Source organism: Crinia signifera, chromosome 2 (genome assembly GCF_055691185.1).
Source record: "Crinia signifera chromosome 2, ASM5569118v1, whole genome shotgun sequence".
NCBI lineage: Eukaryota > Metazoa > Chordata > Amphibia > Anura > Myobatrachidae > Crinia > Crinia signifera.
The window spans coordinates 379,579,346-379,593,302 of NC_139218.1; the positions used below are offsets into that span (position 1 = coordinate 379,579,346).

General features: G+C 43.8%; 1 protein-coding gene across 7 annotated transcripts in view; it reads right to left on the reverse strand.

Moving 5' to 3' along the window:
• Positions 1–5,696: 5,696 nt before the first annotated feature.
• The window catches only part of FAT3 (FAT atypical cadherin 3), a 475,518-nt gene continuing 467,257 nt past the window's right edge, over positions 5,697–13,957 (reverse strand). For all 7 annotated transcript variants that reach the window (XM_083170147.1, XM_083170145.1, XM_083170150.1 and 4 more), the window contains one exon: positions 5,697–13,702. In XM_083170147.1, the coding sequence (XP_083026273.1) occupies positions 13,083–13,702 (620 nt within the window). In that variant the 3' untranslated portion in view covers positions 5,697–13,082. The remainder of the gene's footprint in view (positions 13,703–13,957) is intronic.

Sequence of the window (13,957 nt, forward strand, 5' to 3'; positions counted from 1 at the left end):
GGCGAGCGCAGCGAGCCCCGCGAGGGGACGCGGATACCTTCACAGGTAAGCGCGTCCCCTCGCGGGCTTCACAGGTGTCCGTGGCCACGCGGACACCTGTGAAGCCCGCGAGGGGACGCGTATAACTGTGAAGGTATCCGCGTCCCCTCGCGGGGCTCGCTGCGCTCGCCACGCTTCGGGCTCGGTGGCTCGCTGCGCTCGCCACACTATTCTATTCTCAACTCCACGCCGACGTGGATAGTAGGGCATGAAAAGGTCGTAGGACGCGTACCGCCGCCCCTCGCGGGCTCGCTGCGCTCGCCACGCTTCGGGTTGGCGTGGATCGTGGGGTGGCGTACAAAAATTGGGGGGACATTTAAGGGTTAATTGGGGCTATTTGGGCTCTGTAGCCCATTTAACATTGATTCCTATGGGAAAATCGCGGGCATTGAGGCATTTAACGCTAAAATCGCGGTCAATCAGGCTTTTTAACATTGTTCTCTATGGGAAAATCGCGGTAATCGCGGGTACCCGATTTTGATGTACCCGCGATTTACCCGCGATTTACCCGCGATTACCGCGATTTTACCCGCGATGCCCGCGATTTCAATCGTGGGCGCCGTTCTAGGTAAAGAGTACCAAAAATCGTATTATTATTCTAATCATTTTTATAGTCAAAACCCTGGAGTAAAAAGTCTATGGCAGGGGAGGCAGTGCCTCACCTGGCTACCTTCTCTGCACATCTCTTATCCAAACTCAGTGAATCTCCAGCAGTATATACCACTGCAAATGTGTATAATGCTGGCATGTACCCCATGGCTCATATATTGTGTGCAAATCTGGCTCTGGTACTTGCCAGGGACTCCTTCGCTACCTCACCACACGTGTGGGTTATATACTATGTAATGGGCATCATATGTGGCCTTATGTGTAATTGGCATTACGGCATGTGGCTTTATGTGAAATGTGTTACAAAGTTTGCGAAAATGTGCAGTGGGCATTACGGTGTGTGGTATAATGTGTGATGTCATGCCTCCTTTCTATTAGGTCTTGCCCCTTTTCACAGCGAAAGGACCCTGTCTGCTACAAATGGGGGGGGGGGGGGGGGAGGGCATGCAACATGCCCTTGCTCCGGGCACCGTGGCACATAGTTACACCACTGCTTGTCCTTAGTCAGCCTAATGTATAAGGGCCTTAACTGTGGCCCCTAACTGGCAGTTGCAAGATGACAAAATGGCCATGGTTTGTTTAATGCTAAGAAAGAATTTAATTCTTTATAGAACTACCATAGGGAAAAGCTTAAATAAAAAAAAAGACAACACAAAATCAATACAATACTGTACAGAGGAAGTAGATTTCACAGTTGAAAGTGTTCAGAAGAGGTTTTGTAGTAGAAAAAAAGGAAATTGAACAGCGAAGCACTATAACAGTTAAACGCTTTAAGTGCTTATTGGAAAAAAAAAACTCACTTTGCAATTCCTGCTACAGTTACACTGCACCTGCAAAACCTGTAGTCATAATTACATTCATTTTTATATTATTCTGTGTATTTTAGTGACTGTGATCTATATTTTATATATATACTGTATATACTAGTTACCAGCCCCAGCTTTGCAGAGGAGCAATTTTTGATCTTTTTAAACGCATTTTAGCTGCACGGCCACTACAAGGGCAGACAGCCCACCACACGCGGAGCAGTCATTCTGTGGGGGAGCTACAGTACATGGAGATTCAACCTGTGCCACTGCTGTCCTCCAGAGACACAAATCCTCTCCAGTCCCCACCTGAACACACGTGCAGCTGCGTCACAGCACAGCAGGCAGCTGTGTGGTGTGCAGGCAGCAGTGTGTCATGCAGGCAGCAGTGTGTCATGCAGGCAGCAGTGTGTTGTGCAGGCAGCAGTGTGTCGTGCAGGCAGCTGTGTGTGGTGCAGGCAGCTGTGTGGTGGGCAGGCAGCTGTGTGGTGTAGGCAGCTTTGGGGTGTGCAGGGAGCTGTGTGGTGCAGGCAGCTGTGCGGTGTGCAGGGAGCTGTGTGGTGCAGGCAGCTGTGCGGTGTGCAGGCAGCTGTGTGGCAGGCAGGCAGCTTTGTGGTGTAGGCAGCTGTGTGGTCCAGGCAGCTGTGTGTGGTGGGCAGGCAGCTGTGTGGAGTGCAGGCAGCTGTGTGTGGTGAAGCTGTGTGTGGTGCAGGCAGCTCTGTGTGTGGTGCAAGCAGCTGTGTGTGTGGTGCAGGCAGCTGTGTGGCGGGCAGGCAGCTGTGTGGTGTAGGCAGCTGTGTGTGGTGGGCAGGCAGCTGTGTGGTAGGCAGGCAGCTGTGTGTGGGGCAGGCAGCTGTGTGTGTGGTGCAGGCAGCTGTGTGGTAGGCAGGCAGCTGTGTGTGGGGCAGGCAGCTGTGTGTGTGGTGTAGGCAGCTGTGTGGTGGTGGTGGGCAGGCAGCTGTGTGGTGTAGGCAGCTGTGTGTGGTGCAGCTGTGTGTGGGGCAGGCAGCTGTGTGTGTGGTGCAGGCAGCTGTGTGTGTGGGGCAGGCAGCTGTGTGGTGGGCAGGCAACTGCGTGTGGTGTGTGGCATATGAATACGCTAAAGAAAAGCAGCGCTGTAATGGTAAAATTATATATACAAATGGGATTGCTTGTAAATTTATAACAATTTATTAAAAACATTTCTAATAACAATGAAATGGTAATAAAAAAAAATAGAATATAAAATAGGAATGAATGGCATATACAGTATATTGATGGATTTCAGGGAACAGGGTGACCGCACACTCACCCTTTCCCCTACCATACCTGTACCGCACACCCTGTTCCCTACCAGACTTGTCCTGTACACTTACCCTGTTCCCTAACAGACTTGTCCTGTATACTCACCCTGTCCCCTACCACTTTCCTGTACACTCACCTTATCCGCTACCAGATCTGTCCCATACACTCACTCTGTCCCCCACCAGACCTGTCCTGTACACTCACCCTGTTCCCTACCAGATCTGTCCCATACACTCACCCTGTCCCCACCAGACCTGTCTTGTACACTCACCCTGTTTCCTACCAGACCTGTCCAATACACTCACCCTGTTCCCTACCAGATGTGTACCGTACACTCACCTTGTCCCCCAACCGTACCTGTACTGCAAAATCACCCTATTCCCTACCAGACCTGTCCTGTTAACTCATCCCATACCGTACCTGTACGGCATAATCACCCTGTTCCCTACCAGATGTGTACCGTACACTCACCCTGTCCCCCAACCGTACCTGTACCGCAAAATCACCCTGTTCCCTATCAGATCTGTACCGTACATTCACCCTATTTCCTAACAGATCTGTACCGCACACTCACCCTGTCCCCTACCGTACCTGTACCGCACACTCACCCTGTCCCCTACCGTACCTGTACCGAACACTCACCCTGTCCCCTACCATACCTGTACCACACACTCACCCTGTCCCCTACTGTACCTGTACCACACATTCACCGTCCCCTACCAGACCTGTCCCATACACTCACCCTGTCCCCTAACAGACCTGTCCTGTACACTCACCCCGTCCCCATACCGTACCTGTATCACACAATCACCCTGTCCCCTATCAGACCTGTCCCATACCACACCTGTTCCGTACACTCACCCTATCTGCTACCAGACCTGTTCCAGCGCACTCACCCTGTCCCCCTACAGACCTGTCCAATACACTCACCCTGTCCCCAACCACACCTGTCCCGTACAGTCACCCTGTCCCCCTACAGACCTGTCCAATACACTCACCCTGTCCCCAACCATATCTGTCCCGTACAGTCACCCTGTCCCCCTACAGACCTGTCCAATACACTCACCCTGTCCCCAACCATATCTGTCCCGTACACTCACTGTGTCCCCTACAGACCTGTCCAGTACACTCACCTTGTCCCCAACTATATCTGTCCCTGTCCCCTACAGACCTGTTCCGGGTATAGACTATTTTTCAATTTGATTTACACTACACGGGAGCGCGCATTTTGATCGAATCTGCATCAAATGTAGAAAAAAAACATTCGATTTTGCTTATAGAAAATTAGTGCATATCTCACCGTGTGTATGCTCTTTTAGGGGTCCCGTGCCCTGGACTTGAGCTATTAGGTATTGTGCGTACACAAAAACATTGGGATCCAGCGGTGGAGCCAGCATCGGCAAGTGCATACACTCGCCAGATCGGAAGCCATATCATCAGCTTTAGTCTTAGGAACCCCCTTCCAGCAAATGGGATGTGGAGTGATCAACTCCCCCCCCCCGAACACATATGATATTAAAGTGACACTTTTGCTGTAATATACTAGTAAGCCCTTTCAAAGCAAATGCTTTGAAAGCTAGTCTGCTACCTTTTGATTGAGAAAGAGATGTAGTTTCACTCGCTGCCAAAAGGTGGCAGTGTTTCAGAGACACACAAATGGACACTACACACACACACATATATATATATATATATATATATATATAAAATTAATTATTTACATATTAGCCGCATTTAAATGATCTTGTGTCTCAGGTCAACCTTTTCATTGTCAACCATGTACATGTCGACCTTAAGCTTCTGTCATTGTCGCCCTAGGGCCGTGGTCTCCAACCATTTTTTAGGTGTGAGCTACTCACAGCTAAATAAAACCACACGAAGAGCAACTAAAATTTTTAAAAAGATCTGCCTAATAACCAAATAATTCCTTTTACACATTATGCCACACACTGTTGTGCCCCTGACACATTATGCCACATACCTGCACTGTAGGCGCGCACCAAAAAAATGGGTGTAGCCACATGCCACATGGGGTGCGGCCAATGAAAATAGGGGTGTGATACACATGTGCCCACAATAGTGCAGTGCCAGATAAACATATACACAAATAGTGCCATATGCACATATGCCCAAATAGTGCCATATACACATATGCCCCCAATAGTGCATATACACATATGTTCCCAATAGTGCCAGATACACATATGCTCCCATGGTGCCAGATTTGCCCCCAATGTGCCAGAAACAGATATGCCCCCACGGTGCCAGATATTCCCCCACTGTGCCAGGTATGTCCTCACTTTGCCAGGTATGCCCCCATTGTGCCACATATGCCCCCACTGTGCCAGGAAAGTCACCCACTGTGCCAGGAAAGTCACCCAGTGTGCCAGCAGCAGCAGATCTTACTGTTGTTGTTATTCCTGCTGCTGCCGGGGGTAGGTGAGTCTGGCACACACCTGCTGGCTGGCTCTGTCTGGCTGGCTCCTCCATCCTCCTCCACATCTCCTCCGCTGCTGCCACTTCCCTTCTCTGTGACTGGGCCGTCAGCTAATCAAAGCTCGTAGGCCGGCTCTTGATTGGCTGCCGGTCCAGCCAGTCACAGGCATACACACAGTAAGAGGAAGGAGAGGCGCATGATGCGCTCTCCACCCGTCAGAGTCAGAACTGGCAGCGGCGGTCGGCAGAGAACAAGGGAGGGAGGCATGGGCGAGCGCCTGCAGTGGTAGAGCCACCCGGATTGCTTGGCGACCACTGACCTAGGGTATGTCTTAGGTGTCAACCTACTCACTCTCTACCGATAGTGGTTAACCAAGTGACTGTTGGCCTACACATTGTCGAACGGTTATCCCAGAGCCTTATTAAGAACTATTACAAATAATTCTAAAAATTGGAACAAGACAAAGGACCACAGCCAAAAACATTCACATTTCAGAGAAATAAAAACAAAACACTGTATCGTAAATTGTTAACCATCAAGTTTATCAAATTCTGACAATTACAAACCTGTACACCGTTTCTGAGAAAATGAAACAAAAAAAAGAAAATAAAAAAACAGAAAACAAAACAAAAAAACAATGCATAATACTGTCAACAGCAATATACACCAGGAAACAGAAATCTTCCTTTGGGGTCAAGTGCTGAAAATAATATCCAGTCCATCAATTACCGTTTGCATAATTCATTTCTCAATATCCGAGAAGTTATGACATCGTAAAATTGGCAATTTCAAATTGAACAAGTTGAGTAAATAAAATATACAAAGGCGAGGACAAAAGGGAAAGTTAACTGGAATCGCTAACGGAACAAATAATAGACATGGGAATAATAATAACCAGGTGCAATTTCAAATGCATATACTGTCATTGTTATTTTGATCACTTGGTTGCAAAATACAGTCCAATTGTTGCCTTTTTATATCTACAAGAGCTTCAAAGTAAAAAAAATAATATTACTAAAAAAAAAACACTATATACATTCCATACAGTACCTTATTTTACAACACTACAACATACATCCTTATAATCCAGCCTGTTTACAACAGGGATTCTGACGAGATCAGTGCTATAAAGGCTTCCCAAAGCGAAAAAACATTGCAGTTCCATGGGCTCCGAAATTACTCCAAATTTTGGAAAGTGCGAGATGAAAGTAATGTTTTTAAATTTCACCGCTGATATGTTAAAATACTATACACTGCCTTCTTGTTTTGTTATTGCTGTCCTTTTTAAGAACGCACTGACGGAACCCCTTATGTTTGGGGTTAAAGTTTTATTGTTGGAAAACATGAAATCATTGATACAGCGTAGTCCCAGAAACAGTCCCTGTCTATGGCATATTAATCATGTTACAAGGCAAAAATATCATCTGAAAATCACTGCATAGAAGAGGTGGTAGAAGTTAATGGAGAATTTGCCACCTGTAAATGTATTGATAATTGCTGATTAAGTTGATAATTGTATTTGGTAACTCAAAGGACTGGATTCAATCACTTAAAAATGCATTATATTGAAGCAAGGGGGAACCAAGGTATATGTCTTAACCCCAATGTAACATCTTATATGTAGAGCATGTAATAGGTACTTCCACAGCGAGAAACACTTGTAGCTTAATCTCTTTATTTGTATAGGTACCTGGATAAAAGATACTTTATAATGTATGCCATATAAATAGTATAACAAAGGAGTGACTAGAAGAACCAATTAGAAGAGTGCCCAGAGTAACCAATAAAATTCCGGCTATCATGTTATAGAAAGTACAGATACAAGACTATGGACAGAGTAATAGCAAGACAGGAGCAGAACGAGCAGAAAGAAACGTCAGAATGCATTGGGGTAAAATGGCGGACCAGTGCTGGTCACTCTGTCACACACAGCAAATGTAACTGGGTACTGCTGTAATATAAAAAGCTGAAACGGCAAAGCACAACAGACTCATAATTCATAATTTTGTTGCGAACGCGGATGGCTTTTTTTCAGTGGACGTGTGTCACTATGAGTCTCTTGTGGTCAAAGTACCCTTATGGTGGTTTGACATACAGTAAACTGTGTCTAAGATGGCTGCCTAAAATATGTAATTATCCTGTTTGGAGGAACATAACTTACGGGTACGCAAACCCTGGTTCAAGTTGCTAGCCAATCAAGAGGACAGCTTTGGGCTTTGTGTGATTTGCCTGAAGCATCTTAAACACACCCTATTATGCAAATATAGCTTGATCGGTATGACAGTGCAACGGATATGCATTTTTTAAAATATAGAGCATAAATTACTACCCTGTTTTTTTTTTTTTTAAATGCTGCTGATATTAATATTCGTGTGAATTTAAAGAATTAAAAATATTATTCCTGTGTACCTGTTTCTGAGCATCTATTGTACTCACAATGCAGCCACGCCCCCTTTTATGCTCCTGGCGCCTCTGCTCCTCCTACTTGCTTTCATTACCTATACAGAGCTGGACTCATTTCGCATTTTTCGGTCAACTGAGAATAGGTAGGGAATGCAATTTAAGCAGCCAACTCTAAATCATGTCCCTTCAATAGAGGTCATTTGCACTAGATATCTGACCAGTCTCTTGACATCCGATGAATTAACAACACTGCATGTGCAATGGATATGGTGTACGGATTACTTTCCAGCTTTCCCAAAAAAGAAAACAAATGTCTCTAATAATTATATTATAAGAGTAATCATAAAGGAGTCAAGGGGGTTGTTCAATGTCCTGAGTAAATACTGAAATCTCAACCAGAGATCAGAATTGTGTTATGCGCCAAACCTCAGTTGGCATTAACATTAAAACATGGCACCGATTGAAAAAATAATAATAATACTGGAACTGTCACTCAACAGGAGCTACAGTACCCTTTGAGTGCCAAAATCTCTGAGAGAGATATTCAAAATATCCGCCAAAGATGCCAGCGTCGCTCACATTTGTTGTATCAATTCAAGTAAAAAATGTGCAATATAGGATTACATTTCCTATATAAGGTACACATTACAGGCCATTACAATGAATAAAAATGTTTGCTTGGCAACTTTTGACGCCTATTTTGACAAAATAACTTGGGCACTCAAAGGGTTAAAAATGGTATTTATCCAAATCTTTTTAGAATTGAAAAAAAAAAAAATTGGAGTTGTGCGCTGTAATACAGTAAATTGGTTTCTTTTCAGAAATAAAATACATGATTCAGACCATACCGCTTGATTGACGTGATGTAGAAATCTTTTTTCAGAAAACGCATTTTATTTTCACAAGCTGGGCCTCATTTAAAAAGTGAAACGCAATGTGCATCATATACAGTAGCACCATTAATTAGCACACATCAGGATTGGCTATTATTGGGAGTTTTCTTTGCATGCAATGGGGCAGATGTATTAAACCTTAACAAGAGATAAATGCAAGGGTGATATAGAGAGATGAACGTCCAGCCAATCAGCTCCTTACTGACTATTTTCAAACACAGCTTTTAACATGGCAGTTAGGATGTGATTGGCTGGATTTTTATCTCTCTTTATCACCCTTGCATTTATCTCTTGTTAAGGCTTAATGCATCTGCCCCCAGTATTACAAGGGCTGCATTGGTGTTCAGCGAAGCAGTACAGTTTGAACACCATCACTGGCAAAATTGTAAACGTCTCATTGGCATTATCACCTTTATTTGTAGAACCATCCTTTAAAATTTTCAGTCGTTCTCCTACAATGCTGCTGGGTATAGCCTCTTTGATGACATAACATATAAGGTTAGGGAATGTCTACACTGAGAAGGGGTTAAAGTGGGCCTGGAAATGTATTTCTCCATTGTATTGCAATCAACCTCAGCAAAAGTCTGAGACAAAATCTAGAAATCACCAGCTGACAGTGGTGCACAATACAAATAATTATGTGGGCGGAAATGGCTGTCTGTATTGCAAGGAATGTGCTGCCATCTTGCTTCAAGAAACTGCTGTATGCAGTGAGGTGGTGGCAGCCATTTTGTGGACTGAACCAATGGTTCTAAAAATGAAACCAGGCCTCAGTGGTATTACTGAGGAGCATTCACGAGCAGTTGGCTCCTAGGCCTGTACTCTACCCAACATTGGTTCTTCTTAGAAAATGGCCGCCTTGATTGTATGTGGGCAGCAGATACACATTAACAGATAGGTGTTAGGTGGCTTTTTTCTAAAGATTCAATTTAATGTTGCTTTTTAATATAAAAATATAACTTTTACAACTTTTTTTAAACTCTGGAAGAGTTTGAAATCTGCTTTAAACCTATTGGCGGGTCTTCTTTTCCTTGTAAGGGGTCTGGGGTATTATCTGGACACGTAGTCCAAAGCGGGATGAAATAAAGGTGGATACTCTTTTAACGACTCCGCTGAAAGTGTCATGCAAGTAACTCTAAAGTCTAACAACTACGCAACTACATATGAAAGACTATAATATAGACACTATACACAGGACATAAACACATGGCCGCAGGAAGATATTACCAAGCACCTTGAAATAACAGAAATATGGCAAGAGGCAGAGGTATAGTCCCATCTTCTGTACAGCCAATGTGTGTATTATATCACATCTTAGGGGTAAGATAATGGGTTCCACAGCACAGGCAGCTATCTGTGTAATCAACTAATTATCAAAGTCTAATGCTACTTAATACTCAGTTCTACGTACCTATCCCACCACAATGTGCTATGTAGTATTAACTTATATGTAATATAACGGTGGAAATAAAATAGAGTATTTTCCACTGTGTACAAGGTATGTACCGGAAATGGTTATTTAGTTCTTATTGTTGCAACATACAACTTCAGGTCTATGTGGTGTATAGTGGATAATGTTAGTGATATAAAGCTATAAATCGGGGCACCACCGGATTGCATAAGAAAACGGTGCTCAGCGTTTATGCTCGTTTTAAGTGTTAAGAGCAAACCAACACAACATGTATATGCAATTCATGGTATATAGACAGAGATGTTGAAAGGGGAAGAAAAGAGACAGAGCAGACACAGAGACGCTATGGTGGCCCCAAGAGGGTGTGGCTCCGCCCCCTACTGCAGCACCTACAGTGGGCCGTATAGTCACAATGGGGACAGGCTGACAACTTGGTGACAACCCCCTATACTGGGGTTTGCTATGGGGCAGTGTATATAAATTTATTTTATAAGTAATCTTATTTTTTTTTTAACACATGCATAGGAAAAACACATTGGGGGATCATTCACCTCCATCTCAACAAAGACACTTAAGAGATCATCTCAGAGCACTTGTATGACCAGCACACCACTTTAGAGGACAATCCTTCATCAACAGGCACCATCCAGGTCCTGAAATCATCATCAGAAGTTAAAGTTGTCTGTCTGATGATATTTTGTTTTCCAGAACCATTCAATTGAATTATTTGATCATTACCATACCTGCGATGATAGGATAAACCATCTGGAAACTTAAGAGTGACTCCAAGAAGATCATCCATACTGCCCTGAGCAATCTCTGCATCTACCAATCTTTGTCCCCCAGTTCCTTGAGACCGGACTTCTACCTAATGTGAATTTACTTGGCGTTCAAAGCCTTCTTCAGAACTGAAATGATGTTGTCAAGGACCCTACTCTCCCACCAATGTCCCCCTCTCACCCATGGCCGTAAACTCAAAGTAGTTTCCTATCAAGTGGCTTATAGGGGAATGTGGAAATGGGGGTAGAAGGGGAAGACTATTAATAAGCGGTCTATCACTTTTGACAATGTATCTCAGATACATTACAGCATTCAGGATAACTCCCTGTAAACATTGGTACTTATATTATTTAGCTATGTTTGTTTCGTTGTAAGCAGTTGGAACAAACTAGTGTATTATTGGGTGGCTTGTGCTTAGTTTAAAAAAGATGAAGGAAAACTGTGACAAGCAAGCCAGCCCCTAAGCCGCACTGTGACAAAATTAATTCTGGTCCAGTAGGTGGAACCAAACGCGCACACAACAGCACTCTGTTGGCTGTATATGCAATGAGGTATCATGTATATGGACAGTACTGTGTGAGAATTTGTTAGCAAGGGAGAGCTGTACCTCAAGCTCTACAAATTAGCAGGTGATGGACAACATCCATTGGTATCATCCGATAACTGACCTACTTGTATGATCGAGGAACATTCTATTCAGGTACTGATATGAACAACCACAATGGTAATAGCAACGTTCTCCTGGACCGGATACTTTAAAAGCGATGTCATACAGCAGAGTCTATATCAGTTAGTGGAGGGGGGCGGGACAGGATCTAGGAACAATGGCATCACACCCAACACACCGCCATTTTGACACCCATTATTCAGAGAAAATCAGTAGACCAGAAATGTTGTACACAACAGTAAAAAAACAAATGTATATTCTGTAGGAAATCTAGTGTTACGGGCTTCCATTAATATAACATAAGCAAGTGTTGTTTGGCCATTTCTTGGTCAACAGTACTCTGTTTGAAACCACTTGGATTTAACTTTGGTAATATTTGTAAACTGAATCGGGTAATAACAAGATTTGGTGCATCATAGCATGAAGGCCACCAGTGATCCAATTATTTGGAACCATTGGATACATTCTTTATCTTTCCAACTTGGTGCAATACAAAGTCGATACATATGGTGGTGTTGGGTGGTTGGGTCAAGCAAGTGGTTAGAAAATGTCAGGTTCTTAAACCATGTTCTGTATATTTATGTATGTGGACCTTACAGGATATCTGAACACTTCTGCTATGGCAAAAGAAAGCAAATGAATTTAGTTTGTTTCTTTATTTTCACATCTTTTCATCCTTTCGCTTGCCCAGTTTGCAAAAGAAGTCATTACAAAAATACCGCATAGGACAGGTGGGTCATTTCTCTATAGATATCTGATATACATAATACTGCTGATCTACCAAAGACAACACAATGCGCTGTAGCTTATTGCTTACATAGGTTAATTATGCTATGCTACACAATGTCTCAATAATGTTTAACGGGAGTTTTAAGGTGGTCTAGAAAAAAACGATTGGATGGTTGGTGCCTGGAACTTTTTTTGTTAGTGCAAAACAGAAAAGTGGACCATTGCTTGAACGTAAAAGGGCCGTTGCAGACAAGGCACACCCATTCATAAAGGAAATTGTCATATTGAGAAGTATGGCTAATTCAGTTAGACTATATACATACGTGTGGTCAACTGTTTAAAGCATTTTTTTTGTTTTTAGGTTTTGTTAGGTTTATTATTTTGTGCTATTCCAGTAAACGTTCATTTAAGGTTTGTAAACAGCCACGGTGCTTTTTTTTTTTCCCCTCAATTTAAAATGAATTCTGGCCACAGTTTGTGGGCAGGTTCAATAATACGAGACCGCAGTCTATGAACTCACAAGGAAACAAGATATATGACTGGCACACTGGACGCTACTGGATCCTGGTGGACCGAGATGTTTTTGCAGCCACGGGAATAATTGTCCTGCACCCAAAATGGTCACAGCCACTGCACGCACGGATGCTTTAATATCTCGTACAGACCCAACGGCCCCTTTCAATGGCGCCTGATACCCAGACATTATCTGCTTTATGGGTTGGCATCCCAATTTTTTTTTTTTTGCGTGTGTGATATTTAAAATCTTTACCTTTCAAAATGCAACTACATTTTTAGTATTAAAACACTGTGCATTCTTTTGGCAATAAATATAAGCAAAATGTTAGCAGGATTGTCTATTTCATTTTTTTTGCAACAGATCACTAGTATACTACCAAAGCTGTTGGGATTCCATCGTTTGCACTCGTGATTAAAAAGTCCACCGGCGGATGCCGCGCCTCCTTCTATATAAGCCACAACGGGCTAGTCAAGAAATGCTATATGTATAAAAAAGAAAAACAAGTGGTCACACTTGCGTCTGATGTTGGGTTTCCATATAGGGAATGTGGCAATGGTCAATTCGAAAGTCGTCCAAACTTTCATAGTCACTTACGGCCGCTTCCGTATCCTCCAGTCCACAGCTAGCCGAGATATCGGAAGAAGAAGCCCCTACTGAATTGTGCAAGGATAAAGATACGTTATCTGTGCTTGTAGTGTCCACCTTCTGGCTTGACCCAGGCACAAAAGTACTAAATGAATGTCCGGGCTGTGAAACGGATGTGTCTATTTCGCTCGAGAGATGATGGGGTGGAAGGTACTGGCTGGGATGAAACTGCGGGCGCCGCCTGGAGTCCGGGCTGAGCGTGCTGACCACAGACCTGGGCTGGACTTTAGGAAGGGTGTCGTAATGTTCCTGGAAGTCCTCCGGGAGAGGAGGCGGGAGTTGGTCTTGAGTTAAATAATCTTCGTGTTGGGGAGGGGGATAGTCACTGTCAATGTCATAGCCCCCAAGGTAATAGTCAGTTTCCAGCTCTCTGGTGCTACCATGGTGAGCAGAGGTCCCATCAGCTGCTTCGTAATTGGGAGCCTCTTCAATGTCCGACAGACGAGCACCGGGCATCCAATCAGAAGTGTCCCAGTGGTATGCTGTGGAAATATAGGATTGAGAAATGAGTACAAGCAGGGTATAACACAGGTTTGCATGCTCCTGTTAATAGAATGGTCAGCCATGCATTTTGTGCTCAACGTCCATCTCGTACATGCTTCCAAGCATAATACAAAAACAAACCACAATTCACAACGGGCAGCGGCGGGTTATAACACAGTGTGAGCATCAACTGGAAACGCAATTACAATACAGTTGTATTAGATCACATGTATCCAGCATGCCAGGGGTTATAC